Raw genomic sequence first — 26,066 nt, forward strand, 5'->3', positions numbered from 1 at the left:
GTTGTTGTTGTTGTTGTTGTTGTTGTTGTTGTTGTTGTTGTTGTTGTTGTTGTTGTTGTTGTTGTTGTTGTTGTTGTTGTTGTTGTTGTTGTTGTTGTTGTTGTTGTTGTTGTTGTTGTTGTTGTTGTTGTTGTTGTTGTTGTTGTTGTTGTTGTTGTTGTTGTTGTTGCCCCTCTGTTGTGAAAACGAGGTCGGTACCCCCATTTATTTTATTACATTTTTTGAAAGCCCTTAATTACTCCAATATTGTTTATGCAAAGTTTAAAAAAATTCTGGGTTGTAGAACTATTTCAAGGGAATTACTTTAAGCGATTTAGAGCGCATTTGGGACCGTTTTAGCGCTGTTCGGTGAAAGTTAGAATTCCGTCTATCACCCCCACTATAGAAAAAAGTACTTCTTTCTATAGTGGGAGTGATAGAGGGAGTTCTAAATCCAGACAAACCCTAGACTGTGAAAGTCATTTTCAATTATTTAGACAAAAAGTTTCGCGCACAAATAAGGAAGAGTAGCCCGAAAACAGCCGATACTAAAAAGTTAAAATTTTGCACCCAAAAAGTGAGTGGACAGCAAATACCTAATTTAACAATTTTTTAACACAACTGTCTTGTTACCTGTGCAAAAATAGTTTTATTCCAGCCTACTGACGCTCAGAGATAAGCAATTTTACAGGAGGCTTATAATTTGTGACTGCTAGCGTTGCAGTGTTCTGATTATAATTGCAAATTCGAGACCGGGGGTGGGGGGAGCTTTCCTTTTTATAGCGGAACCTCGTTTTTAAGCAACGACGACGGCAACGTGGACGACGACGGCAGAAAACAATGGAATTTGATTCAGAATCAATAGCAGCAAGTGCAAATTATGTCTGATACATTTCAGCCGTTTTCCGTAAAACCACGAACGTGAAAACTCCAAGTTTCACAGTCAATTGAGGACGCGGAAGTTTGCACTTTAAACTCCACAAACTACGTTCGCTAATGTAGAAATAAATGTCCTTAGTTTATTTTTATCTGTCTCTCACTATAATGTTGTGCTTATTCCATTGCAATTAAATCAGTATTGATCACCACGCGCGAAAACATATTTTTCGATCGCGTTGTCTTAGCCGTCGTCGTCGTTCTTGAGGTACGGTGAGGATGGAATAAAGAAACTGTCTGCTAGTCGGCCGCCGTCTTGGATTTGGAGCTACGCGCAGTCCCGCGAGCGGGCGGGGTACAAGAAGGGAAGGGACCTTCTGAAGCAGCGATAGCGGCGTGGAACAGACCCTACCTGTCATCTACGCTCTCGTTTGTTTACATTTTTTGCGCATGCGCGCTTGGTTACCTACAGGTCGTCAACAGGTGGCAAACATCACGATCAACAATTCTCGAACTCTTGATCGTGAAACGTGATTATCGCCATGAAAAAATCGTCGAGTAATCCTACGAGAAGACTTCGCATTGCGAGTTTTCTATGTCTGTTTTTTATGATCGCGGAATTTGTAGGTAAGCGATAAAGACTCGCCTTTATTGGTTAATGTTTAGTTCTAGGATCAAGTTACGTGAACCTGTTACTCTAATTGATGTACTTTTGTGAACACAATAGCTTGTCAAATTATCCTAACGTAATAAGGCTTTGAGATGATATAACACGATCTTTTTGCGATTGAGATACATCCATACAATACTCTGTACTACTATAATAATACCGTTGGGGGTGTGGCTGCTCTGTTTATTGTTTAATGGGACAGCAAAGCATTATGTTCTAGGTACACTAGATATTTAGTTAAGTACAAGATACGACTGCTGTTGACAAGTTCTTTCTCGGATATCAGAACTGCTTAATTTCTAAGAAAATCACCTGACACGCCTCCTATTGAATGAAGCTGTTTAGAAAATAATTGGAAATGGCGAAGACCCAGACACATTTTCCCTAGTTCCTCGGGAAATTTGCTGCCTATTTCGAATGCTATAGCTCCTCATTCGATTGTTCCTCCCTTTCATGGGTGTCCCTCCTTCCATCCCACTCGATATTTGTCCAAAAGCCAGACTTCTATGCTTTAGAATAAATTATCTCTCCCCTTTTAAGGGGTCTATCCGCCCATCAGTTTACTTATGACAGACGCAAGTTTTAACATGACATTGTCCCTCTCTTCTTCGGGGCTATTTGTCCAACAATTTAGCCATCATGACAGACGCCGTGTCTACCTCTATCTGTCTCTCTCTTCCTCAGGGGGCTATTTTTGAAAGAGGTTTAGCCATCATGACAGACGCCGTGTCTACCTTAATCTTGTCTCTCTCTTCCTCAGGGGGTTATTTTTCAAACAGTTTAGCCATCATGACAGACGCTGCCCACATGCTATCTGACTTCGCTGGGTTCATGATTTCTTTGTTCGCAATCTGGGTCGCGACAAGACCTGCGACCAAGACGCTCTCGTACGGATGGTATCGCGCGGGTAAGCATTCACTTCCGTATAAGGGCATTACTAAAGCATCGATACGCAAAAAAAATGCACATGGAAATCATTAGACAATGCCGGTGATATCTGTTCGGGGAGAAGACTAGCTCGCAGTCCATTGTTAAGCCTATGTCCACAGAAGGCGCCGAAAAAAGCGTTATATGTTTGATTTGGTGCTGCTATGTAATTGCCCTTTTTTGAATACATCAAAACATTAGCAATTTTCTCGTACCCTTGGCACAAATAAATATCGAGCCCCAACAAGCTAGACCCCAAATGCGACGTGATTTTACAAGTCTGTGATGGGGGTTTGTAAAAGAGTTTGTATTCGGCTATAAGATAAAAAGTATATCAAATCTATTGCACGTCGTAATTTATGACAATGCTTCTATTTTAAGTAGGCGCTGTACAGTTTCTCTCTGTCCTGATGATCTGGGTATTAACAGAGACATTTATTTTAATTTCTTCGTAGAGGTTATGGGCGCTGTTCTCTCTGTCCTTGTTATATGGGTGCTAACGGGGGTATTGGTTTATATGGCGCTTCAAAGACTCATCATGAAAGAATATGAAGTTGACGCCAAGGTCATGTTGATCACTGCATCGGGAGGACTTCTCATTAACGTCATGTGAGTAATGTTGCGCACCGATATTTAGTTTACATCTCTCCCTAATCTATTCATGACTTCTAAGATCCCGGTGGGAAGGAGTTCTTTTATTGGTTATATGGCTTACTGTATAATCTTAAACAAAATTATCTCGATCTATTCTATTCTGGCTATGCGCTGCAATATCATAAATTATAAGGCCACAAAAGCACTGATAGTAAATGTAAAAAAATTAAGAAAAAAAAAACGATGCGAGGACATGGCCGAGAATCGAACCTCGTTCCAGATCCGGTAAAATTAGAAAAAAAATAGACCATACTTCCAGACATACGCTGAAACACCGTATGGAAGCATAGAGATTTACGGCTAAGATGAAGATTTTGGCCCCAGCACCGCTATCTAGCAAACTGTACAACACAAAGGAACCTGAGGTACCCGCGCATTAATGGAGAGGCTATAACCAGGATCCCAGCCCTGTCTTACGCTATGCACAGCTCGCTGAGAAGTAGACTAAAAAATATCGGGGTCCTTTCCATGCTCACGTCTCTTGGGAAAAGGTGTGTTGCTAATGTAATGTAGTCTTGTCGTCAGATGTGTAGCACAACTACGACCTAGGTTTACATTGCCGCCTTTAGCTTTTGTACTTCTTTGTCCAGTCACGCATGTGCATATGAATTGTTTTGAGCCCAGAACAACAAAAAGCAAGCTACATTGAAATTTACGTAATCTAAGATGCTTTGTGTCATTAGGTTTAAGAAAATACTGTGTATAAACCTCTCGTAAGCCACTCTCCTCGAATTTTTTAGAAGCATTTCAGATTCCAGAGTTCATATTATCCTTGGCATCCGATGTTGGGGTCTTAAACGTAAATATAGCGTCCAAAAACACAACTTTGATAAAACGGAAAATTCTTATTATAAAATGTGTCAGTTCTTAGTTACAAGCTATAAATCAAAGTTGAACAGGTAATGTAACGTCTCTAAAAAAGATGAACAGGTATGTAACGCCTCTAAAAAACAGCATTTTAGCGCAACTACTCTGTTTCACAGAGACGTTCAACATACTTTCTGTAAACCTTGTGTTGATTTATACCTTGTTTACACCACGCCTACGCAGGCCATCTAGTTTTTCTACAGCTTGTCTGTTGTTCAGTCAAAGCTCATTCCTTGCTCACCCTCGCTCCCCTTTGGTCATCCTTTTTCGAATGTCTTAATTTGTATTATGGCGGGCGAACGATATGCGCGCTTGCCCTGCAACCACCCCACGGATCTGAAGCCTGAATAAGGTTCTGAATTTCTAATAGTAAAACTGTACCAAATTCTTATTGCATTTCAGTATGGGAGCCATTTTATACCAAAAGGGTCACGGTCATAGCCACGGGGGTATGAGCGGTCACGGTCATAGTCACACAACGAAAGGTCAAAGTCACAGTCACACAAGCCCTGGCAAGTCACCGTCTAGTGTTGTCACGATAGAGGAAGAAGAGAACGTGAACGTTCGAGCTGCGTTTATTCATGTTATCGGTGACTTCTTGCAGAGTCTTGGAGTCTTTGTAGCGGCGCTTATCATTTGGTTTAAGGTATGCCACATACTTGTGTCTCAATGGTCCTAGTCCTCTTACTACTCTGAGCCGGGTTTTTTATACCGATGGATCTACAAGGTTGCGGAAACTTGGGGGCGTACGCGTGCGTTAAAGGCGCGCTAACAAAGCGTTTAACGCTGATTTCTACACGCAAGTGTGCCTCTCCATCATCTCTCCCCCGTCGCCGCCACCTCTTCCACGTCTCCGCCACCTCTTTTCCATATCCGCCACCTCTTTTCCATCTCCGCCACCTCTTTCCCATCTCCGCCACCTCTTCCACGTCTTCGCCACCTCTTTCCCATATCCGCCACCTCTTTCCCATCTCCGCCACCTCTTTCACGTCTCCGCCACCTCTTTCCCATATCCGCCACCTCTTCCACGTCTCCGCCACCTCTTTCCCATCTCCGCCAGCTCTTTCCCATCTCCGCCACCTCTTTCCTATCTCCGCCACCTCTTCCACGTCTCCGCCACCTCTTTCCCATGTCCGCCACCTCTTTCCCATATCCGCCACCTCTTTCCCATCTCCGCCACCTCTTCCACGTCTCCGCCACCTCTTTCCCATCTCCGCCACCTCTTCCACGTCTCCGCCACCTCTTTTCCATATCCGCCACCTCTTTCCCATATCCGCCACCTCTTTCCCATATCCGCCACCTCTTTCCCATACCCGCCACCTCTTTCCCATATCCGCCACCTCTTTCCCATATCCGCCACCTCTTCCACGTCTCCGCCACCTCTTTCCCATCTCCGCCACCTCTTTCCCATCTCCGCCACCTCTTTTCCATATCCGCCACCTCTTTTCCATATCCGCCACCTCTTTCCCATATCCGCCACCTCTTGAGCGTGCCCTTCACCTCTTTCGCGTCTCCGCCACCTCTCCTATGTCTTCCTCTGTCTTCGGTACCTCTCCCGCGTCTTTTCAATCCCATGCCCTTCGTCGTTGCCCTTCCTGTCTCCGATACCCTCCCCGTCATTTGTGACCCCCCTTCTTTTTTGCCTATCTGTTTCCACTGCCGTTCTCTATCTCTGCTACATCACACCCGTCTCTGCCCCCAGCCACCCCCCCCCCCCCCCCCACAAAAAAACGACAAACATCCTTCTCTGCCATTGAAAGGATGTCCTCTAACGAATTGTGCTACTTTTTATTGCAGCCTGAGTGGGCGATAGCAGATCCTATATGCACTTTTATATTCTCTATCATCGTATTATTCACCACGCTGGCAATATTAAAAGATGCACTCATAGTACTTATGGAAGGTATTTGTAATTTTTAAAGTACAGCTAATCCTGGATAACCCTAACAACTGAACCTCGATAACCTTAACAGCCGAACCTTGATAAATCCAACATCTGAACCTCCATAACCCTAACAGCTTAATTTCGATACCGTCACAGCTGAATCTCCATAACCAAAGCAGCTGTATCTCCATAACCCTAGCAGCTGGAACTCGATAACCTTAACTGTCGAACCTCGTTAACCCTAATAGCTGAACCTCGATAATTTAACAACCAAAATCCAAAGATTTCTACTTTTATTATAAGAAAATAGATCGATTAACCAGTCTAGCATATTTGTTAATGGTTTAGGATGCTTAGTAACTATTACAAATTTTACCTGGATCAATGTTGACAGCAAAATCTGGGTAGCTATCACAAGCTCGGGCTTATCGAGGATAAAAGTACATACGATTCGAGTGTTGTATAGCCCCTTTTCTTAGTTTATTTGGGCTACCTGTCGCGACTGTTTGTAAATGTAAGTGAACGTACCGTTGACCAACTATTGCTTTTTGTAAGCTGATCACAGGACAACCCGCCACTATTTGCAAGTGATATACTTTGTTTACTTGTCAGGTATGCCTAAAGGCCTGAGCTTCAATGATCTCAAGACTAGCTTAACAGCGATACCTGGGGTGGAGGCTGTGCACGACTTGCACGTGTGGTCTCTTACAGTCGGCACTGATGCTCTTTCAGTTCACCTAGTTGTAGGTACGGAATTGCTTGTCCATCTACCACGGCCCTCAAAAGAAAATAAAAGAGTCCTTCTTCTCTTAATGGCCAAAAAAATACTAAGCATTACCAATAATACTAAGCTATCCTATCACCCGTGCTTCAAGTTGCAGATGGCCGTAGCTGGCCTCGAAATATTGGATGGGGTGCACAGTACAAAAAAATCAAGAAAGTATTGGGGACACAGCCACGCCCCTACTTATAATTTTTGAAAATATTGGGGGTCAATGCCCTATCCCCTGCTACGCCCCTGGTAAGGTAAATTGCAACCACTTCTCTGAGACCACACCCACTTTTATCTATTTCATTATCACTAATCGATAGTTTCCTGTGGTGGATTATCAAAATATTGATGCAGGCTACTCGATTCACTAAGTTTTCTTGTTTGCTTGCAGATAATAGCGCAAACACACAAGATATTCTAGAGGCTGCCTCTCAAGTGTGTAGCAAGAGTTTTGACATTCACCATAGCACTATTCAGATAGAGACTGACAATGGGAGCCGCAAAGAAAGCTGCAAAAAGTGCGACGACCCACAAGACTAGAAAATCAACCCTTTCCTTTTAAATTCTCCCTATACTTTTGCGTGCTACACAATGATAGGGTTGGTAGAATTCGGCGATCATTTCATCTTAAATATCGAAATAATACACATAATTCTCATTGACTTACTGCTTGATCGTTGATCTTGGATAAAATGGAGTGTCAAGTTGAACATTTTCTGGAGGATATATGAATGCATGGCAACACCTACACTTATTGTACGGTCATAGTACTAGTACAGTTACACGTGACTTATAGCAAGCGAAATTGCGGTGCAAGGAGATCTTGTTGCAAGGCACAGCCACTATATACGGAGCATAGCAGCAGGATAGCACAGTGTGGTCTTATCTAATCACAAAAATTTTCATCCTCACGCGCCAGAGCTCGACGTTTGATTCTTAATGGAAAAAGGGGGCTTAAAGTAAGCTGACACGTGACCAGCACTCACCAGTGCCCAACCTCTCCTAGCCCCTAGGCTCTGCCTAGTTTCCAGGGCCCCCACCCTGAAAGGGGAAAGGTTGGTGTGGGATGGACCCTAGCGCCCGAGGATGGGTAATTGTTAGGTCATTATACGATAACAGTACACACATGTGGCAAGGAAATACCGCCATTCGCCATTCTTTCGTTGCGCCGGTGATTGGGTCGAACAGCATGCTGGGACGAATTAAGGTGACGCAATCCAACATGGTGGCGTAATGTTGATACTGAATGGAAGCTAGCAAATGATAGGATTTGGCAATTCTGTTCCTGGAATACCTTCGTTAGTTACATCACAATATCAACATTGAAGTCGTTCGACGCCATGTTGAAATGAGTCCCCTAAAATCATCCCAGCATGCTGTTCGCTTATCAACTCGGCCCAATCCCCGCGCAACGTAAGAATGGCGAATATGGTTGAGTTACAGCACCGACAAGGCCCGAACAAGGCATGGTAGAAATACAGGGCACACTTTTTAGTTTAGATAGGAGTAAAGAATTGTTTTAGGACATGCTTGAGGTTCCAGTGCCTTTCTTTTTTCGCACGGTATGCTTGTCCACGAACATGACTTATGATAAAATTGAATTACATGGTATGTTTGTAAATAAAGGAATTGAACCAGCAACGCTTTTAGATATCGTGACATCAGATTCCTTCCAGATACTTATATTACACGGCCGCAGTACTGTTCGCACGAGGGCTGGTAAGGATTTTGGCACAGTAAACCCACCCCCCTCAGTGCAGCGAAGAAGTGCAGTTAACCAAACAGTTGGCCAGCATTCCCTTTGTCTGTTAACCAAACAGTTGACCAGCATTCCCTTTGTCTGTTAACTAAACAGTTGACCAGCATTCCCTTTGCCCTGTTAACCAAACAGTTGACCAGCATTCCCTTTGCCCTGTTAACCAAACAGTTGGCCAGCATTCCCTTTGTCTGTTAACCAAACAGTTGACCAGCATTCCCTTTGTCTGTTAACTAAACAGTTGACCAGCATTCCCTTTGCCCTGTTAACCAAACAGTTGGCCAGCATTCCCTTTGTCTTGTTAACCGAATTGTTGTCCAACACTACCTTTGCCGAACAAGACTTGCAGCAAAGCTGGGCGAAGTTCGATACAAACAAATTCATTTTAATGGAAAAATAAAACACAAACACGGTAACTCATTTTCCTGGATTTAATTCTGCATCATTTGATGCTTAAAATCTATATACAAGAACTAAAATAGAGACCCAGATCTCTTTCATTAAAATTCTGAATGACATTACATAAAGACTGGGACCTGGACAAAATGCACCCTCCAAGGAAGATGGAAAAATAGATTTTGTGATGGCTCGATAAGTGTGAGAGTGGGGTGGGCACATGAAGGCGAGGCTCTCAGATAGACAACAAAAACACGGTGTCAAAAGTGCCTTGGTCGCGAAGCTTCTTAAAGCTTAAGCCTTCAATTTTCAAGTAAGAAAAAAGCTAAGCCCGTGAACCTTTCTAAAAACGCAAAATTGCGAACCATTTACCCGAGAACCTCGTCCTTGCGTGCGCCTTTCTTCTCTCGCATTTCGAACCGAGTGAAAATGATGCAAGTAGTCACAGGGAACTGGATGTCAGTTCGCATTATCGGGGTTCTCCTGACAGAGTCAGATACAGGACGCGCCTATAAGAGTCAAGGAAACGGATGGAAACAACCGCTCACAAAACTACTTTAAAATCGTGCTGTTTGGCTTCTAGCACAATGGAACACCGATAATTTGAACTCGGGTCTCGAACTCCCCGATATATCGCGCTGTTTTTCGTTTATTTTAAATTTTCGAGTTAAGGGGATCCTCTTTATTGGCAAAAAGGCATACAAAGTATCCTTATGTAAAATTTCAAGTTGGTTAAATGAGCATATTGGGTTAATGTCGGAAACAGTTGAGGTATTACTGTGTCTAGTTGTTAATTTGTGACTATTTCAAATTTTCTAGTGGCAAAACAGAAATTCTTGTTACAATTGCTAGCTACGACTCTAATAAATAAGTCACATGTAACTTCTCTTGTTTAAACATTTCAGGAAGAATGTCGAATCTAGCAAAAATGGGGAATATCTCCCTACATTTTCCTACATGGAATATCTGGAAACTCTTAAAATTATCACTCAATATTATAAGGCTTGGCGAATCTAGGAATTATGTCAATTCTAGTTTAGCCAGGTCCAAAATGTAAAATAAAATTACATCTCTTTGTTAAATATATTAGTTATCATCTTTGGATAGTTACCGATTAAAAGAGGTGTATTTCGCTTGGTAGGCGTCACTGTGGAAACAAGAGAAACGAGACCTCTGCTCGCAAGGAATTAGAATAATATCTCTTCTGATTTATAATCGACTTTCTGATAAGTTGAAGTCAATATGGGGTAAAACTAACCCCTTATCCTTGAAACCCAGGAATTTTTTTTAAGCAGTAAAACAGAAAAACCCTGGGTTTGTCGAAGTACTGATGGTGTAAAACTGTCAATTCATCCAGGATTTTTTCTATAAGCGCTAAGACAGAAAACCCCTAGGTTTTTGAGAGTGCTTTCACTCTTACAGTGATATAATTAATACAATTAATTTACATTTAAAACTTTTTCTAAGTCTGCCATAATGGATACCCTTGAATGGTTATTGTTGGATGGTGAGCTGTACAGACTAACTGCGCGCATGTATTCTTGGTTCTCCCGCTGGTATCCGCCCTTAAAATTTTGTTGCATGGCTGACTACGGCGCATGTGTTTCCGGGTTTCCCCGCTGACCCATCTTATTTCTCACTTCAGATATTGTTTCATTGTGTACCCCCGCTGACCAATCTCATTTCTCACTTCAGAAACTGTTTCGTGGTGTACTGGACAGTGCACATGGGCTATAGTACCCTCGCTGACCGATCTCATTTCTCGTCGTCGCTATGGTCTCCGCCTTTAAGGTACTGCTGCATAGTGGACTGGAGTAGCCGCATGTCCTCTTGGTCGTAATCGATGATCTCATCCTCCGAGAAATCTTCGTCGTCAGCTTTCTCAAAGTCGCCCGGGGGATGCTCCTCTGGGGGGCTTGGGAAATTAGGACTCACGCCATCAGTTGCTAAACAAAAAACAAAAATGTTAAATGTGTCAATTTATTTAGCTTGTTTTATACGACACTCGTAAATCACGTTCTCTGAATTAGGCCTTATCTCACCCATGACGGTGTTGAAGTCATAGGCGCTGATCTGGACCGGTTGGTTGATCCACTCGTTCTGCTCAAGGTCCCGGATGGTAGCTCGCCATCTTGGATCAGGATGAAGAATCCAGCATATGACAAACATCAGCTCTGAAACAGCATCAGAACAAAAACGCTGCTTTACAAGAGATTCAGCCTTATATTATTTTCGTCTTTCGTTGATTTTGTTCTTATGGCAAGGCATGGCATCTCGGGGAATTTAGTGATTAAATGTCCCCGCAACCGAGGGATGATTAGTTGAAGTCCCGACGCCGCAGTCGGAGAGACTTAAACTAGTCATCCCGGGGTTGAGGGGGCATTTAATCACTAAATTCCCCGAGATGCCATGCTATCACTTTGTAATACCATGATCACCTAGGGAATAAAATCGCGACTACGAGTAATATTAGGTTGGAAGAGCGAACACGGTTCAATGGATCAGGGCATTGAATACGCATTGTTCTTTTGATCCCTTCAGAGACCACCACATTTTCACGAACAATTCTAAAATCAAAATAGTTGATTTACATAGTTGCCTACTTATCGACAGTTTAGTTCTTTGACGTCATTAGCCCGCATGGCATAGCAATCAAAATCATCCCACATGGATCTAGTCTAACGTTGTTTAGGTATCACGAGATGAAATACTCTGATCTCTTGACGCAGGGTCTATTAAGGTTATTTTTCTTGAATTGCACTGCGCACCCCTTCTGCGCATAGTGGCGCGCGCTGTTTGTTCGAATTTTCCGGTATTATGTGCGCGCACGCGCCACAGTTGTACAAGAAAACACAGCAAAAGGCGCGCGTTTTTTACTTAAAATCGCTTTGACAGAAAAACGAAGTCGGTTACCCCCATTTTTTATTTGCTCAAATAGCTAAATATATACGGAAAAATGATATACTGAAAGAAGAAAAAAAGTTGGGTTGTAGAAGTTTTGTTATTTCTCTTAAAAGCCGTAAAAATACTTCAAAATGGCGCTTTTTACCGTATGAATAGTGGCGAAAACAATGTCTTTTAGTGCGATCTCTTAAAATGTGATTTGTTTTGAACATTAGCTACTACGGGTTATTGTTTAGGAGATCGGATTTTGGCAGCTCGACAAACAGAACTTAATTTTCTAAAGACTATATGCACTCTTTTTAGTTGGGATTTTTCCTTGCGCGATCAGTAAAAATGCGTCGTCTCTACGCCCCTCTGTTGTGAAAACGAGGTCGGTACCCCCATTTTTTTATTACATTTTTTGAAAGCCCTTAACTTCAATATTATTTATGCCAAGTTTAAAAAAAATCTGTGTTGTAGAACTATTTCAAGGGAATTACCTTAATCAGGAAGCTGCCTTCTATTTGTTTCTCTGGTGGAGAACTAATTGTAACTGTTACTTGTGAGATTAATGCATTTGTGAGGTATTACCTTGCGAGACGGGGAAGCTAGGGTGCAGCTCTGCTCGTATCGTCTCCTCCACATCATAAAAGGGGTTCTCACCGAACACCAGGGTGTATAGCGTGACTCCCATCGACCATAACTCCAGCTCTGGCCCACGATACCTACAAACCAATACCTTTTGAGCCTCAGGATTTGAAATGTAGCACACAGGGACCTTGGTTGGAAACGAATTGATTTGATGTCCCTTGGCCGTTAAAAGGTATTTTCTTTGGGCGCTCATTTGAAGAGGGCGCTTATTCCATTTATTTTATCGTTTACTTATCATAAGCTAAAGGTTAAAACGAGCACAGGGGTATTAAATGTATATCGACTTATTTTCATTTATGCGCACGAAAATAAAAACACAGTAATATGTGGACAGGGTGACGCTGCACGGAAAGCTCAGCACAAGGGCTTCTAAACAGAACTTACTTATTTCCCATGAGCACCTCCGGGCTGCAGTACTCCATAGTACCGCAGAAAGTCGAGAAGACCTTGCCTTCCTCCATGTAAGCTGCCGAGCCGAAGTCGATCAGCTTGATGTTGAACTTTTCATCCAGAATTATATTTTCATCCTAAACAAAGAACAGTTGCCATAAGAGATGTTAAAAAGGAGACCTTTGATATTTATATGGCGCAAATTACATCAAGATCTGACCAAATAACATGAGACCGAGTTATAGATGCACATGCGACTGACAGTACGGTAAGGGCTGTTTCACCCACTTTACATTCATCAGCGCGAGTTAGTGTGTGGGCACCGTAACTGAAGATGCTACCACACGTTAATAAAGTGCGGTGAGAGACGGGACCTTTGACTTGACTTTCTTCGGGAAGACGAGGGAGGTTCAAAATAACCACAGGCTTTTCTATGCATTTTGCAAATACCTTGACATCTCTGTGAAGTATGTTCTGGTTGTGGAGAAAAGATATCGCAGATACCAACTGGAAAAGATCATCAAAGACATCAGTAATGGTACGAGAAAAATGATAAATTGACGGTGTTTATGGAAAATGCAATAAACAACAATATTATTATAATACAAATAAATTTAATAAAACACTGCGAACCACGACAAATGAACAGGCTAGAAAAAGGTGTATGAAAATACTCGGTTGCTTACAAATACAATAAAATTTGTAAAGCATCAAAACGGATAGACCATAATATGACGCTTCTTTGAGATATCGTACCCGTGATAAGATGTCTTATTGTATCAGTTTTGAGATGCCTTTCACGTACCTATTTTTAGATGCCTTTAGCGTACCCGTTTTGAGATGCTTTTCCCGTACCTGTCTAAAGATGTAAGCACAAAGTGGTTCGTCCAGCGCCGGTTGCCTGTCGATGAACTCAAACAGGTCCATGCCTGTTCCGTGTTTCTCCATGACTACCTGGAAGAACTCCTCGTTCTCGAATGCGTCAAGCATCTACAGAAAAGCAAACAAGAAGCGCTTAGAGAGTTAATTAAGATCACAAACCAGCCAAAGGAAAACAACGACTAACAGACTTTCCATACAAAAACAAAAAGCAAAAACAACATCAGCAACATCAACAAAGAGTTACAAAGATAACTTCTTATATCACAAAGAAGACAGGTGGACAGAAGGACACAAAGGCGGACGAAAGGGACAACAGACTTAAGGCTACCTACCTTAACAATATTAGGGTGTTTTAACTTGGCAAGGAGCGCTATTTCTAGAGGAACGTTTCCCATGGGTCCCTCAACCCAGCAATCTGGCAGGATCTTCGCTTTACGGATGAACTTCACAACGACCTGTCACGGCGAAGAATACAATCAAGTTAACTGCTAGTGCTAAGTAGGATCTCTAATACAGACCATGGACGAAAGGTGTCTCACACCGACCACCAAATTACTGACATGCCGCAAGCCCACAGGTGATCAGCTGTATGATCTCGTAAAACTTCATATAATATCGGGGGAGGGGGTGGTGGAGAACCTTGAAACGTTTGGTCAGTATGGTTGGGAGAGTTGAGTCGAGTTTGGGAGAGTTCAGCTCCCCAACTTTTCAGGGTGCTCGGCTGCCCGATTACATTATTCGACTCGAGCATACTTTATAGACGAAAGAACGTGTCTTTTCCGATAGGTTTGATAGTCACGTTGTATGGCGTGACTGTCACACAAATGTCACCAGCATGCACATACCTCTGTCATATCGGCACGTCTGCGCGCCATTTGTACAAAGCCGAACGCCCCTTTTCCGATGGACTTTAGGGTCAGGTACTTCTCATCGTATTCGCCTCTTCCTGGAGAAGGCTCTGCTTCGGGGACGGCTTGCAGCTCTGACGACAGTTGAGATATCTACAAAACAGGGGTAATTTGTTCCGTAAACTTTTATTCGGGGAGAAAAGGTTCCAAACTACATCTACAGAAAGCGTAGATTTATGATCGAGTTGGCCAGGTATATAGGTGCTTACCACCCAAGTATATACGAAGGGGTGTTTACCCCTCTAATGTACAGTATACGAAGGTGTTTACCTCTTTAGTATATACGAAGGGGTGTTAACCCCTATAGTATATGCGGTGTTCACCCTTCTAGTATACGTGAAGGTGTTTACCTCTTAAGTATATACGAAGGGGTGTTTACCCCTGTAATATATATACGAAGGGGTGTTTAACCTTGTAGTATACGTGAAGATGTTTACCTCTTTAGTATATACGAAGGTGTGTTTACCCCTCTAGTATATACGAAGGGGTGTTTACCCCTCTAATATATACGAAGGGGTGTTTACCCCTCTAGTATATGCGAAGGTGTTTACCCCTCTAGTATATCGGAAGGTGTTTACCTCGTTAGTATTTGCAAAGGAGTTCCCAAGGACGCTGCTAAAGCTAGCCGCTAAGCTGTAAGCTGCTGTAGATCTTCCGCCCTCGCCTTCCTCTTCCGGGTCACGCGATATCCATGCACAGAAAAGCATGCGGCCATCGTTCAGCTCGATCCGCTTGATCTGTGAAAAGATACAGTGAGTTCAAGCAAGACATTTAGTAGCCTTTGAGATACAGGACGGATGAATAAAAACAATATATTTTTTAGGAGTGATGAAACCTTGTTTATTATGATGCCAATAGGCGACTCAGAAATCACTTGAATTTTCAAACTCTCTCGCGTTTAGGCTTTTAGTAGAAAACAACAACAATAAAACTGTCAAGGTGGCCACGGTAGCGCGCGTCGTATCAGAAAACACGTTTTCACATCTTTGTTGGCTTACTGCGTCGTATCAGATAACACGTTTCTCGTACCCTTTTTGGTTTACTTCATAAAACTGCCAAGGTGGCCACGGTAGCGCGCGTTGTATTAGAAAGCACGTTTCTAGAATCCTCATTGGCATACTTCACAAAACTGCCAAGGTGGCCACGGTCACGCAGAATACCGTAATAAACTCGTACCTGGAAAATGACGCCTAGCGACGTGCCATTCTTGTGTCGGCCTCTACCCGCAAAGCTGCCCTCGCAAATCGGCTGCTGGTGTCCCTCAACCTCGGTCTCATGTGCCGACGTCACGATATTCGGGGTGGACGTGAGCATCTCAGGGCTGAAGGGGTTTCTCGGTGGAGTCATAGGTGCGAGTTGGCTGCTGTTGCAATGGGAGCTGCTTCGGTTCGACGAATTGATGGTTGAGACGTCCGTGGAAGATACGCCATTGTCGCCTGAATCTAAAAACAGTCAAATAGTGATGATTGGTCTGTGGTATATCAGCCAGAAGGACAATCGGATTGTGCTTGCAATTTTAGAAGTTAGTCCGGCTTTTAGGTTTTCGGTTGCCTTGCTAACCATCTTTGGTCTTTTTAAATGGAAGCGACACCAAGAGCTCTGCGCAGGAGGGCATTGCTTGCTAGACCTGGTATCATTTATTAGGAGTGTTAAGGCTGATCTACCTTAAGGTAGTCGTATGCGACCTGCCTACATGTCTAAGCGCTGAATTTCACACTTTCGCAATCGAGAATCGTTGCGGAGTTATAAGCTACGACTCGAAATTGTAAAGGTGTCGCGGGCAAGTCACATACAAATAAATCGTGCTGTATAAATATACCTAAAAAGGCATCCTTGATTGATATTGATTTTATTTTGACAACAATATACCCACCTTGCAACATCAGTCCGCTAAGACCAATCTGCAACGAAGACGAGCTCTCTGTGGAAGTGTGTACTGTCCCACCCTTGCTCCGCAATGAAGCCATATCACCCTGCGGGCTCGACATGGCCAGCGGGAATGCCCCACAGCAAGAGGTAGAACACACAGGCTTCCCGCTATTGCTGTTACTGTCGCAGATACCGCTGTCCTCGGATATCGTCATGGGGACGTTTGATTGGTAGCTGTCATCATTAGGCGTATCCATGGTCTCGTGGTCGGACTTGTGAAGGCCGTCTGGGAGGTCTGTGGGGACTACCGGTCGAAAAGCGGCCCCTATAAAATAGACACACATAGCGCAAAACTTAAATATAATCTAGTAGAACTCGAATGAACTCGTTTACGTGATACCAATTATATTTAGTTATAAATGTTATCAGTGAATTAAATTGAGATCAACAACACCAGCACACACCTAGACACAATCTTGTATTTTAAATAAGAAACAAGGGCAAAACCCAAGAAGGCGGCAATTGTCGTCCGTAGCCTGTTTTTCCCCGCCGCCCGTCCTGACCTTATTCCGGGCGTACATACATGCCATAGTCGTGATTTGCAGCTTTTGCTAAGAGACCTTTTTTTAAAGGGCGGAGGGCGCAATGAAACAGAAAAATAGCTTCCAGATTGATAAGTAGGAGAGGGAAGTTATTTTATATTTTTAGTGGAAAATAGCTGGTGCTTCCGCCGGCCGCCGGGGTCTAGTGAAACCCCTGCAGCCCATAGAGTAAGATATACTTTTACTGTATTTGAAAGACAGAAAGCCGTCTCTGTTTATTTGTCAAATTTTTAAAAACACTCACCCGCGGACCACCGCGGAGACATGCTTTTAGTGGTATTGAAGCTGGCTGCAGACGAGTCGGATTGGCTGAGCCCGAGGTTCGACGTGTCAGCAGAACTTGCTGACTGATTCAGCCCACTTAGATCTGGAATGAGAACAAATTCATGGCATTCACCAAATGACGACTGATAAATATATCAGAGTCAGAGCCTCTGTCTTACCAGGAAAACTATTACTGCGTGTCATATGAGAACTGTCACCCATCATTGCTTGTGTGGAGAGGTCTGGGATGTGTGATAGACCTGCAGGTAAGATTATTACATTAAACAGCCTCTGCCAGCCGCCATTTTGTCATCCTAGCAAATTACCAAGTGCGAAAAAGGATCCATTTCCATCGGCTGATTTGGGAAGACAATGCGATATTCTCAATCAAATTCGGTAAATAAAGTATAATATAAACTTTGTGTTTAGATGGTTATTTCGAGAACACATTATGTGCCTTCCGAAAACAACAACAAAGTTGAGGCTGACAAGGGCACTTTAAAGAGTGTTGATCAGCTGCTCCTTTGTTATTCTTTAAATCTGAAAATACAACGGTCTATTTGCAAGATAATCATCAATAATTTGAGTGCTGAAATAAAAAGAATATTTTATTTAAGTTATTAGAGTAACGTATACTATCAAAACTTATGGGGCCCCATATTTACTTACAGGCATCTGGAAAACCCATAGTTATTATACTTCATAGTATGGTGCAAATAACAAATAGGGACCTTAAGCAACGCCGACGGCAACGTGGACGACGACGGCAGAAAACAATGGGATTTGATTCAGAATTCAATAGTAGCACGTGAAAATGCGTTCTGTCTGATACATTTCAGCCGTTTTCCATAAAACCATGACGTGAAAACTCCAACTTTCACGGTCAAATGAGACGCGGACGGACGCGGACGTTTGCACTGTAAACTCCTCTAACCACGTTCGCTACTGTAGAAATAATGTCCTTAGTTTATTTTTATCTGTCTCTGACTATAATGTTTTGCTTATTCCATTGCAATTGAATTATAATTGATCGCCAAGCGCCAAGCGCCAACGCATCTTTTTCGATCTCATTGTCCTAGCCGTCGCCGTCGTTCTTGCTTAAGGTCCCTATTAACAAACCTGACGCAACAACAGCACCTCGTGAATCAGCAGAGCCTGCCTGACCACTACCCCCATGGGATCTCGGCTCTATGCCATCAATATAATGGATAACACCATCCTCGTCATCATAATCAAACGGTGGTAGGGGAATGCTACTGTCATCGATGACATCCATGTCTTCGTAGAAGTCTGGTAGGATGGAGGTGATGTGCTGAAGAGAGATAGATCATTTAAAATTTCTTAATCAACCAATCTTCTGTTATTGTTAATATTTTAAGGAAATAATTTGCAAGAATATTTAAAAATGCAGGCGTGCATCCCTTTCCCTCTTTACCCCTTTAGATGAGTATTTTTACTTTAAAAACTTAAAAACTTTCAACAATTTTCTTGACAACCCAAGCCAAGGCGAGTGCAACTTGAAGATATTATGGCTTTATGGCTAGGTGGAAACGCGGCTTCTATTGACGCTAAATACATTTCATCTTTTGATAGTGAATCCCACCCCCCTCCCAACCTAATTCCAGCCTACAGGCCTGAATCACCATCACCATCATCACATTCACCTACTGTATCACCATTAAGGTATAATTTCCCGTTTTCCTCCACCCACCTTTCCAATAAGCTCACTCTCATGATAGCCAAACAGCATCAGCGAGAAGTTATTATTGCACGTCTGTATGATGCCATTAGGAGTGAAGCTTATTAGACCACTGATATTAGCAAACACCCAAACCAGGCCTTTGTAGGCGATAGTGCCATCTGGGATGGTCCAGCCAGCCTGCTGAAGTTCCTGGCTTGTCTTAGGCTTGATCACGATAGTCAGCGGGAAATTACAGCCATCTTTGGTTCGGCCAGTAGCTCGCTGCTTTCCAATACTCTAAAATATGTTGAGATATAGTTATTATAAAAACGTCTTTTTTAGATATATTAATAATATATTAGATAGGTAAACAATTAAATTAGGAGCATTTCCCCATAAACAGTAAAAAAGAAACCTGCCTAAGAGAGTCCTGTCAGCTTACAGACTTGTAGATGAGGTAGATATTCATCAGAATATGGTTTTAAAATACGAAAATATAGCTAATCAAACAAGCGACATTGTGTTTTCTTTAAAATGAATAAAAAGATGCAAGCTCCTGAAACGGGATAGGTATATATACAAGGTACTGTATATACTTATAAGCTAAATATTATAACTGTATATGTTAAATCCAACAAAGTTTTCTGTATATATACTCTACCTTGTCAAGATTCTTGCCTGATGGAAGGAGCAGGGATGGAATAAAAGATTTCAGGTTCTTTCCTTTGATATCCTCTGCATCCACAAATCCATGAAGCTGGGCAAGGTCATTATCACAGTCCAGTATGGTACCCTGGAGAAGAAAGAAGTACAGTATACTATAATATAAACATTACAAATCTAAGGATGGCACATCATTGTTGTAAGTCAGCTAAGGAAAGTTATACTTTTTATAATAATTTACAGTCAAAACCTCTGATTAGTATGCTCAGGAATAGCTCAAAATAGGCGTTCTTGTCCAGGACAAATAATCTAGAATGACAATTTCCTATTTTCAGGTTTTGCATACTTAATGTGCTACATCAGTATAGTGAACAGTTCTAATAGGTTATCAAATTAATACATAGGGATATGTTCCCCTAATTGTGCTGTCACAATTAACAATCTTTGAAAGTCGATTTTACATATTGTGAATGTCTGTCAGAAAAGCAGTGATGTCTGCATTGACAGGGCACATCTTCAATGATGGTGATACCCATTCAAATGATTGGTCAATCCTATTGTAGACTACAGTACCTCTGAATTGAAGAGCACCAGAGCCGTCCTTCTCTCCACCGGCTCCATTACTGCAATGCATCTTGGTTCCTCCTCCCAGGTCAGTTTCTTCATCCACATGGATACAGGAAATACAATCCCACATCCGTCCATCACCTCCATCTACAGGTATGATCACAATAAATCAGAAGCAGGAAGGTCTATAGTATGGGTGATTAGATGGGAACAGAAAGTCTGCTATCCTACTCTAAAGGTATGCTATAACTCCCAAAAGGATCATAGTAGACATATATCTGTTCCATCAGGTTCTTCATGTTCCATCATGCCATCCGCCATAAATCTATCATCTTTTGAGGTTAAGCATTAAGCAATTAAAGCCCCATTGGCAACCAAAGCGATTGTTGTTGTTTTGAAATAGCGCCATTGTCTTGCGAGCGATTTGATTGGAGGACTATAATACGTATAATTATTCACTACCGACACTCGAGGTGCGTGTTTCATCTTGTTTTCGCCGGTGAAGAAAGCCAGTTTTTAGGAAGACAAGAACATAACGTAACGAAGAATCAACCAAGTAATGCATGCTTCAGGATAAGGATCATTGACAAATAAAGATTGATGTCATCGGGAAAGATGTTGGTTTATTCCACGCGATCACTCAAACTCAAAATTTTTCTTTGTTTTATCACTGATAAGTACTATAACCTCTAATTAAAACTCTTGCATTTTCAGGGTTGCATTGAGGATCACCTTTGAATCGAACCTATTTTCATTCCCTCTATATGTGAATGAGTGGCTCAGAGTCTAAAAAGCTTTAACTTCCAGTAAAACTAAACCCAAATTCCTTTGTAGTCGTTGTGATTGTTATCGCGCAATGCGAAAAAGATTTCCTATCAGCTACAGGCAAGATACTGGGATCGACACGAACACAAAAAAAGCGAAAATTTTCTTATCTTGTGTTAAATATACTAATAAAATGCAATGAAATTCTGTATTGTTCTTGGCACCAGTGAATGATTAATACAAGTTTCACTAACTTTTCTGACGCATTTCGACGAATTTAACAACAATAGAAGAGGTTTCTTAAAAGTTTTAAACAATTTGTAGACTTTCTATTTTAGCGCAGCGCTAAAATAGAGCCTCTATCTGATGTAGGCTTGGTTGCTTATGGGCCTTTATTCAAGGGTTACTACTGCATGGATTTTTGTGCATGGAACCCACAGAGGTGCGCGGAGAAAATGACTGGACTCAGAATCCATGCAAAATCCACCAGAATCCACACCGAGACTTTCACCGAAGCATTCAGCCTGTACTGTACATGTCTAAATAAGTAAATATGGTTAAGTACTGTATGCTTTAAAATCTATACCAACAAGCTAAACTTTCCAGAGGGTTTATTTAGGTCTGGCAGACTTTTTGAAAATAAAATAACTTCAACCCCTCTACATTCCCTCACAATCCAACTTACCACTTTTCCTGACACAACAACGACAGCTCCGCTTCCTTCAATATGCTGCTCAACGAGAGCCTCCTGCTTCTCCCGGTGGGTGTCTGTGAACAACGATGACATCTTCATGCCAATCAACTTATCCCTAGGGTAGCTGAACAGGTCAACAGCCATGTCATTGGCCATCAGAATCTCAGATGTCCTGGCATTGATGGTAACAATTGCTTTATTCTGAGTGAAAAAAAATATTAAGAAATCAGTCAGCACTGTTAGTTTTATTGTTATTTTGCAAGCACCACCTAATATTGCATTCTTTTATAAACATGGTGTGTAAACGTGTACACGACTTGTGTGTAAACCATAAACTTGGCTGACTGACTTGTCCAGAATTCCCATATATTTTTAGCAAGTATGAACAAAACTACTCTCCCAGTACACGGGCAGATCCGGGATGTTTTTAGAGGGGAAGGGGTAAGAGGTTGCAACATGCAAAAATAAGGTAAAATGTTACTCTCTTTTTTGGCATTTCTTTCCCCTTATAGGGGGGGGGATAGGTTAGGGGAGGGTAGTTCTCACCACCCTTCCCCTAGATGCACCACAGCTGTATTTACACTTTAACAATTTCCTGTACTCACAGGGTTTCTGACAGTAGTGGGGAAAACATTTCCAGTTGCAGCACCACCAACAAAATTGTAGAACTGCCAGGAAGCACCAAGAAGGGCGGGGTCATGTAGAGGGGTGGCAAAGGTTCCCCGGCAATGACCAGGAGAGTAGCTGAAGCTGTGCAGAGAATCTCCTACAAAAAATCATTTTATCCATAATATATTGTACTTAACAAGAGATATTTCCCAAAGTGCAATGGTATAGGCATCATGTGCAACCAGACACTACAAAGGTAGTGTTTACAACTTATTAGAGACTCTGTCCAGGTTGTAACAAGATCACATTTATGTACAACAGAGAAGGAAGAAAGGGGACCCAGAAAACAGGGAGGGGCTTATTTCTGTCCAATTGAGGGGCATCATTGGTGAGGGAATAACTTAGAAGAGTCAGAACAGAAAATAAGTAACCTTTTAATGCATTCTTTCCATGCAATGATAAAAGAGGCTCTACCCTGAATCATCAGACTTATTGTAACTACTTTTCAGTGCCATAGCAGGCCTCAAAATATGGGGGGGGGGGGGGGGCACAATACAGAAACATTAAGAAAACAATTGGGGGCACAGCCAAGCCCCTACTGGTCATTTCTTTATATTTTTAATATTTTTTTAAATACTGCCCCACCCCCTCCTACAAGCCTGCTTTTCAATATTATTTAATGTAGTATTTTATTTCCTCTTCTATGAAATCCATGTTCCAAACCTATACATTTGTACTGACCTGCAATTTGGTTTAATGTTGGTTTACTGCTAGTCTCAACTTCCATTTCTTCCTTGATTACTTTCGGTTTGTGCATTTTGGGAAATGTTGCATTCAAGTCTAGAGAATCTTGTAGTTTAGATGTCAATCCTAATTCCTTTGCCCTCTCCCGGCACCCCCGGATGCGATCTAGAGGTGAGGGGTAACCTGCCGTACCAAAAGCACCAGACTCTGGTAGTAAACATCCACGAAGAGATCGGCTTAAAGACATATTTAAACCCTGAAACAACCAGAATTTACATTTCAAAATGCATACATATGTATGTAAACATCAAGTAATTCTTATTTAAAAGACGGAGCAACTTCAGAATACCCGAAGCTGTCTTTTCTGATTCATCTAACAAAATTATTCAATTGATCTAAGTCACTGCTACAATGGTCCGCAGTCCCCTGTGAAGCCATCTTTGCATATTTATATAATGAAGTATCAAATAATAAGTCTAAGTAATATATATCACTGCTACAGTGGTCCACAGTCCGCGGTCCGCTGTGGAGCTGTCTTTGCATATTTATAGAACGAAGTATCAAATGATAAGTCTTAGTAATTTAAGTCACTGCTACAGTGGTCCGCAGTCTGCTGTGGAGCAGTCTGTGCATATTTATAGAACAAAGTATTAAATTATAAATCTAACTGATCTAAGTCACTGCTACCATGGTCCATGGTCCGCAGTCCGCTGTGAAGCCATCTTTGCATATTTATAGAACGAAGTATCAAATCATAAATCTAGATGCCCACTTTTTTTGTACTTGGGGACGTCTATCACCCTTTTCTATTTTAATTCAGCAATCTGTGCAATTCGCAGTCATTTTGTTATTTTCTAAATCCTAAACTGTCTTTTTGGCTTTAATTATTTTCTGTATAGTTTTGTTAATAAAGTTTAGTCTCACTTTCCAAACATACAATACACACGCCGGATGAATATGACTAAGCCCTAGGCTGTGGACCGCGGACTACAGACCAACCAATTTCGCATTATGGATGAATTAGTAGTCTTTGACTGCAAACCACGGACTGCAAACCAACATAACATATCCGATTATAATTTAATTGTGCAATGATAGATATTTTATATTGAGTAGTATTATAAATAAATTGTGCAATGATGGATACTTAATATTAAGTAGTTCTGGACTGCGGACCGCGGACAGATGAAATTTAGAGGCCTTAAAATGTGGACAGGTATTCTGAAGTTTAGCCTAAAAGACAATATATAATCTTGCAATGGTAGGCAAACTTATATTCTAGAATTAATTCAAACGAGAAATCGGGAAGAAATAATGTAACCCTAAAATTTTGCAAATAAAATATTAAATTACAGCAGTAAAAAACATTACAAACGCAAAAAATGATTTGATGACAGAACCGAAACATCTCACAGCTGAGAGAACGAACAATAACATGATTTTCGAGAATAAGTAGTATTACCTTTGCAGTTCACCTGTGCTTGAAAGTATCTATTCGGACATTAATCCACCTTATATCAGCGATAGATTTTGTTGGAATGTTGGTTTTGAAAGCCGAAATTTGACAGTTGTGTGGTCGCTTCGATCAAAATTTTTACCACGATTTATAACTACGATTTATAACTACTATCAGACTAAATTAACAAACATAAGCATAACTGTCTGAGTCGCTATAAGGATTCCCGACAATTTTTGTTAATAGGGATGCCATTTTAATGAGTAGGGGTTAGAGTTAATTGTCAGAGCGGTTTGGAACGCTTTGTGTATTTGAGCGCTCTGTTTACATCTTTTTAGTCAAGACTTTCAAGGCTTTCTGTTTGGAAACAGGGGCCAAAACAAACCAAACACATAAAAAAGTACACAGTAAACCTATTGTTATACTAAACATCAGCCAAATATCAACAATAGAAGCAAAAATGCAGTGAAAACAACGAGCTCGACTGGTAGTTTTGGTTAGACATTTCGGTGCAAACGAAGCTTCGAATAAAATCGGGGAACCCGATCTATTTACGAACCTGAGAAGCTCTAGCCTTTGCTGCACCATGCTTTAAAGTAAGGGAATCGTAACAAAGCGATCTGCTCAGCAATGGTACACTGACCGGTCGAGGAGGCAACGGTGATTTGCTCGACGCCATTTTGTACGCTCGTTTTCAAATGCGAAGCAACTGCGCGCCTAAAGTTCGGAAGGTCATCGGACAGCGTTCGGTGTTCCGAGTTCAGGCCATTATTACCGCTCGTCGGATTTTAAATGTTTTTAAAGCTGCACGGTTTAACCTTTCATGGGATTTTCTTCCTGCACATTTTACAGTGATGAGCAACGCAACGGTAATTCAATCGACATTTTTCTTAATTTTGTTGAGTGCACACTGGCGACGCTAGTTAGGAGTATGGGCGTGGAATACCTTTTTCTATACCAGGAACCTGGGAACTGAGATAGGTACGACGGCTCCAACTTTTAGTTATAATTTAAAAGATATACAATCTTGGATTATTATAACTATGAAATTCTTTGAAAAATATAATGAATGTTGGTAAATCAGAGAGTCGCAAAATAAAGTATTTTTCGTTTATAAGTGTCTGTTTTAAGTCATAGCGGCCCGGGCTCATACTCACTGTATATGCCCCTTGTCATAGTTAGTTATACTATTTTAGAAATAAAATAGGAATCGTTTTACCTTTAGGCCAACTACGCTTGTTGCCGGCCCTGTTCCGGCTAGTTCCGCTTCTAATAAAAACAACGTTATATATAAAAAAAAAAAAAAAACTGGACTTGAAGAGATTCAAATATTATAAATTTACTCGGCAAAGATCGAATTGCATAAAAAAAATCAAATTAATCAGATGTCATGGCGATTAAATTTGATATAGACAACTCTCATAGGTCTTGTTATTGCACTGTTGCTATTTGGAAGGTAAATATTTACTGTTTAAATGTAATAATTTCCGGTCAAATAGATTACAGTAAATCAAGTCTGTAAGTTGTTTTGGCACGTTGGCTTTGGCTACATAAATATTTTTATAGGTCCTTCGGTAGAGATAGAAGGTCCATAAAAACGAACATTCGTATCTCCTCGTTTCGTCTTGCAATACTAGTGCCAGTGCGCCTGCAAGC

General features: G+C 41.5%; 2 protein-coding genes across 4 annotated transcripts; one reads left to right on the forward strand and one right to left on the reverse strand.

The window, feature by feature from the left end:
- Positions 1-1,323: 1,323 nt before the first annotated feature.
- LOC5501346 (zinc transporter 2) lies at positions 1,324-8,271 on the forward strand. The gene is made up of 7 exons (XM_032369689.2): positions 1,324-1,482; positions 2,286-2,432; positions 2,908-3,061; positions 4,376-4,619; positions 5,771-5,876; positions 6,471-6,605; positions 7,022-8,271. The coding sequence occupies exons 1-7, from the start codon at positions 1,398-1,400 to the stop codon at positions 7,168-7,170; spliced, it is 1,020 nt and encodes a 339-aa protein (XP_032225580.2). The 5' UTR covers positions 1,324-1,397; the 3' UTR covers positions 7,171-8,271.
- A 532-nt stretch (positions 8,272-8,803) lies between these two features.
- LOC5501350 (PAS domain-containing serine/threonine-protein kinase) lies at positions 8,804-25,137 on the reverse strand. Of its 3 annotated transcripts, none has more exons than XM_048734457.1 (21): positions 24,970-25,136; positions 22,952-23,210; positions 22,207-22,367; positions 21,593-21,802; positions 20,149-20,289; positions 19,574-19,705; positions 18,943-19,209; positions 18,351-18,543; positions 17,411-17,491; positions 17,212-17,334; positions 16,370-16,690; positions 15,673-15,938; positions 15,075-15,233; positions 14,434-14,589; positions 13,921-14,043; positions 13,562-13,696; positions 13,157-13,213; positions 12,701-12,843; positions 12,257-12,390; positions 10,825-10,956; positions 8,804-10,728 (listed from the first exon to the last, which is right to left on the reverse strand). In XM_048734457.1, exons 1-21 carry the CDS (start codon positions 25,087-25,089, stop codon positions 10,538-10,540), a joined length of 3,504 nt encoding a protein of 1,167 aa, XP_048590414.1. In that variant the 5' UTR covers positions 25,090-25,136; the 3' UTR covers positions 8,804-10,537. The 3 variants fall into 3 exon arrangements, with proteins under 3 accessions (XP_048590414.1, XP_048590415.1, XP_048590413.1); XM_048734458.1 differs by having other exon boundaries at positions 10,327-10,732; positions 10,817-10,956; positions 18,369-18,543; positions 24,970-25,137; XM_048734456.1 differs by having other exon boundaries at positions 10,327-10,732; positions 10,817-10,956; positions 24,970-25,137.
- Positions 25,138-26,066: the final 929 nt, after the last annotated feature.

Source organism: Nematostella vectensis, chromosome 11 (genome assembly GCF_932526225.1).
Source record: "Nematostella vectensis chromosome 11, jaNemVect1.1, whole genome shotgun sequence".
Lineage (NCBI taxonomy): Eukaryota > Metazoa > Cnidaria > Anthozoa > Actiniaria > Edwardsiidae > Nematostella > Nematostella vectensis.

Bases quoted from the DNA above. Each gene is read 5' to 3' on its own strand.
- LOC5501346 (XM_032369689.2), top strand. From the start codon at position 1,398: ATGAAAAAATCGTCGAGTAATCCTACGAGAAGACTTCGCATTGCGAGT. The intron at 1,483-2,285 runs GTAAGCGATAAA...TCTCTTCCTCAG, and splicing joins TATGATCGCGGAATTTGTAG to GGGGTTATTTTTCAAACAGT. The intron at 6,606-7,021 runs GTACGGAATTGC...GTTTGCTTGCAG, and splicing joins TTCAGTTCACCTAGTTGTAG to ATAATAGCGCAAACACACAA.
- LOC5501350 (XM_048734456.1), bottom strand. From the start codon at position 25,089: ATGGCGTCGAGCAAATCACCGTTGCCTCCTCGACCGGTCAGTGTACCA. The intron at 12,391-12,700 runs GTAAGTTCTGTT...ATTGGTTTGTAG, and splicing joins GAGGTGCTCATGGGAAATAA to GTATCGTGGGCCAGAGCTGG. The intron at 10,733-10,816 runs AGGCCTAATTCA...TTTGTTTTTTGT, and splicing joins ACACCGTCATGGGTGAGATA to TTAGCAACTGATGGCGTGAG.